Genomic DNA, 2,880 nt, shown 5'->3' with positions numbered 1-2,880 from the left:
GCATCCATAAAACTTAAGAGCGCATGTCCTGACGTGGAGTCAACCAATCGATCTATTCTCGGCAATGGATAGCAGTCTTTCGGGCAAGCTTTGTTTAAATCGGTAAAATCGACGCACATCCTCCACTTCCCTGATGGTTTTCTAACCATTACGACATTGGCTAACCATTCCGGATATGTGCACGGCTCAATGAAACCTGCCGCTAGTAACTTGTTGACTTCCGCTTGTATCGCTTCGATTTTTTCTGTTGAAAAATTCCTTTTCTTCTGTCGTACCGGTCTAGCTCGCCTATCAACATTTAACTTGTGCACCATTATATCGGGATGAATACCTGGCATTTCATCGACCGAGAATGCAAAAACATCCGCATTTTCTCTCAAGAGCTGAATTAAGTGGCACTGCATATCATTACTCATATCAGAGCCTATTTTCACTGTTCGATCGGCTACCCCAGGTCGCAGCTCGATGTCAATCGTTTCTCCTCCCGGCAGTGGTCTTGGCACAGTTATTGGCCTTGTATCAAAATTCGTCATTGCCAAATCTTGTGTAGAAGGGGATCGCTCTCTTTTCTGGTGGTGCGAGTTCGCTGAACTTTGTCGGCCAGGTTGCTTTAACGCCGATACATAGCATTCTCTGGCCATTGCCTGGCTGCCTTGGATACGCTCTATTTTACCAATGTTGGACACATAAACCATGGTGAGGTGATATGTGGATACCACTGCTTGCACATCATGGATCAACGGTCTACCAATGATAACATTGTATGCTGACGGCACATCTACAATGAGGAATTCTGTCATAACGTCCCTTGCCATTGATCCTTCTCCAATTCTTACTTACAGTACTATGCTTCCCTCTGGTCTGACTGTTGATCCGTTAAAACCAATAACCGGGTACGACACTGGAGTTGAGTACTTTCGACCTATCATCATTGCATCAAACACTCTTGCGAACAAAATGTTGGCCGAGCTGCCCCCGTCTACCAACGCACGTTTGACGTCACACCCATTGATTGCCAATATTAACACCAACGGATCATCATGAGGAAAAACTATACCCTTTGCATCGTCTTCGGAGAAGGATACACACGGCATCGTTGCAGGCCGAGGTCGTTCATCCACACCTAAAGCGTTCACCACATGCTTGAATTCCGACAAACTTTTCTTTGCGCCGCTAACAGAGCCCCCGTGCACAGGCCCTCCGGTAATTACTTCTATGGTTATCTTGCGCCCGGGAGGCGCAGCACCTTGCCGATAAGAATCAGTATGGCATGGACGATAGGTATCGTCTTGCGTTGGCTGGTCACCTTGCTTCCGATATTCGGTTTGTCGCGCTATCGGTGCGGGCTGTCGGCTTGTTCCTCCCTGAGACCGGTATTGGGAAAGGTGTCCCCTTCTGATAAGGTCTTCAATGTTTTCCTTCAGCTGGATACATTCTTCGATGTAATGGCCGACATCTTTGTGGAACATGCAGTATTTCTTTATATCTCGACCCTTCGTTATCATCGGTGCCGGTCGGGTCCAATCCTCCTTGTGCTGATTTATTGAGTAAATGGCGGCTCTTGGTGTGTTCAATTGAGTATAACTGTTGTACCGTCCCAGATTTCTGGTTGGTCTATTCACTTTCTGGGGGTTCTGTCTTCTACCTCCTTCCATTGAGGTCTCTACTGACACAAACGTACTTTGTCGCCGAGAGGGTTCTGCCGAGACCGTCTGGTTGCTTGCTTTCAAAAGTTCTTCGCTTTTGATATACTCATGGGCTTTGTTGAATGCTATCCCCAAGTTGGGGAAGGATTTTCGCGCCATGTATCTTTTAAAATCACTATCGGCTAGACCATTCATCAAAGCCATGACGGCTATTTCTTGTTGTAACTTTGGAATGGTATTAGCTTCATTATTGAAACGCCGAACGAAATCCCTCAGTGATTCGTCCCTTCTTTGTCTGACAGACATGAGTTCCCCTGAGGTTCTCTGTCGTGCGCTGTTACTTATGTATTGACCTGTGAACATCTCAACAAGGGTCTCAAAACAGTCGATAGACCCAGGTGGGAGATTAGTGAACCAATCTGAGGCAGCCCCCACAAGTGTTGTAGGAAAAACCTTGCACCATACTGCATCCGTATCGGTATATAACAGCATATGGCTTTCAAAAGCCGCTACATATCTCTTCGGGTCGCCTTTACCGTCATAGGTACACGCCGGCATTTTTATTTTTTCCATTTGCTGATCAAGGACCCCTTGTGTAAAGGGAGACGTCCTTGGTCGAATGATGGCCCTGGCTGAGTGCCTCGGCGGCCCGCTACTGGCCTCTTGTCGGTAAGATTCTGATTCTCCTCTTTCCGCACTCCTTGCGACCTGTCGTTCAGAGGTATCACCATTTCGCGCGATTGTGGTCATGGCTGAGGCTGCTGTTCGGCCTGATTGAATTGATCTTCAAGGTTGACTATCACAGGCGACGTCGGCCCCCTTAGTGGTTCTCTCATGGCCGTGACCCCGGCCTCTTTCCTTTTCTGAGACATTGCCTGCATGACTTTGGCCGTTATATCTAATTCTTCCGGTGTGAATTCTCCCTAGGGATCCGGGATAGCCTGGGTTCTTTCCGGCGTCAGCGGTACGTTTATCGTGTCCTTATAGAGAAGGTGAGTTTCATCCTCCACCGTTATTTCCGGTATGGTGCTTGCGGCTCTGTTGCCGTCAGTGGCCAGGGTGCCGCTATCAAAATTCCGATTTCCTGACTCTGGAATGGGTGTAGTTAGGATATTTCCTTCCATGACTGTGGGAGGTCTTTTTTGGACGATAGAAGTTATTACTACCCCTCCTTCTAGCGCCAATTGTTCCGGGTAAGTTCCGATACCGAGATGCCTTGGGGTTGGTAAAGGTT

At 47.8% G+C, this 2,880-nt stretch overlaps 1 protein-coding gene across 1 annotated transcript; it reads right to left on the bottom strand.

Moving 5' to 3' along the window:
• Window positions 1–836: 836 nt before the first annotated feature.
• LOC145571035 (uncharacterized) lies at window positions 837–2,204 on the bottom strand. The gene has a single exon (XM_081630135.1). It carries the CDS (start codon window positions 2,202–2,204, stop codon window positions 837–839), a length of 1,368 nt encoding a protein of 455 aa, XP_081486261.1.
• Window positions 2,205–2,880: the final 676 nt, after the last annotated feature.

The sequence above is a fragment of the Chenopodium album genome, chromosome 12, assembly GCF_948465745.1.
Source record: "Chenopodium album chromosome 12, dcCheAlbu1.1, whole genome shotgun sequence".
Lineage (NCBI taxonomy): Eukaryota > Viridiplantae > Streptophyta > Magnoliopsida > Caryophyllales > Amaranthaceae > Chenopodium > Chenopodium album.
This window is presented reverse-complemented; position numbering and strand designations above follow the sequence as displayed.

Coding starts and splice junctions, on each gene's coding strand:
- LOC145571035 (XM_081630135.1), bottom strand. CDS start 2,204: ATGCCGGCGTGTACCTATGACGGTAAAGGCGACCCGAAGAGATATGTA.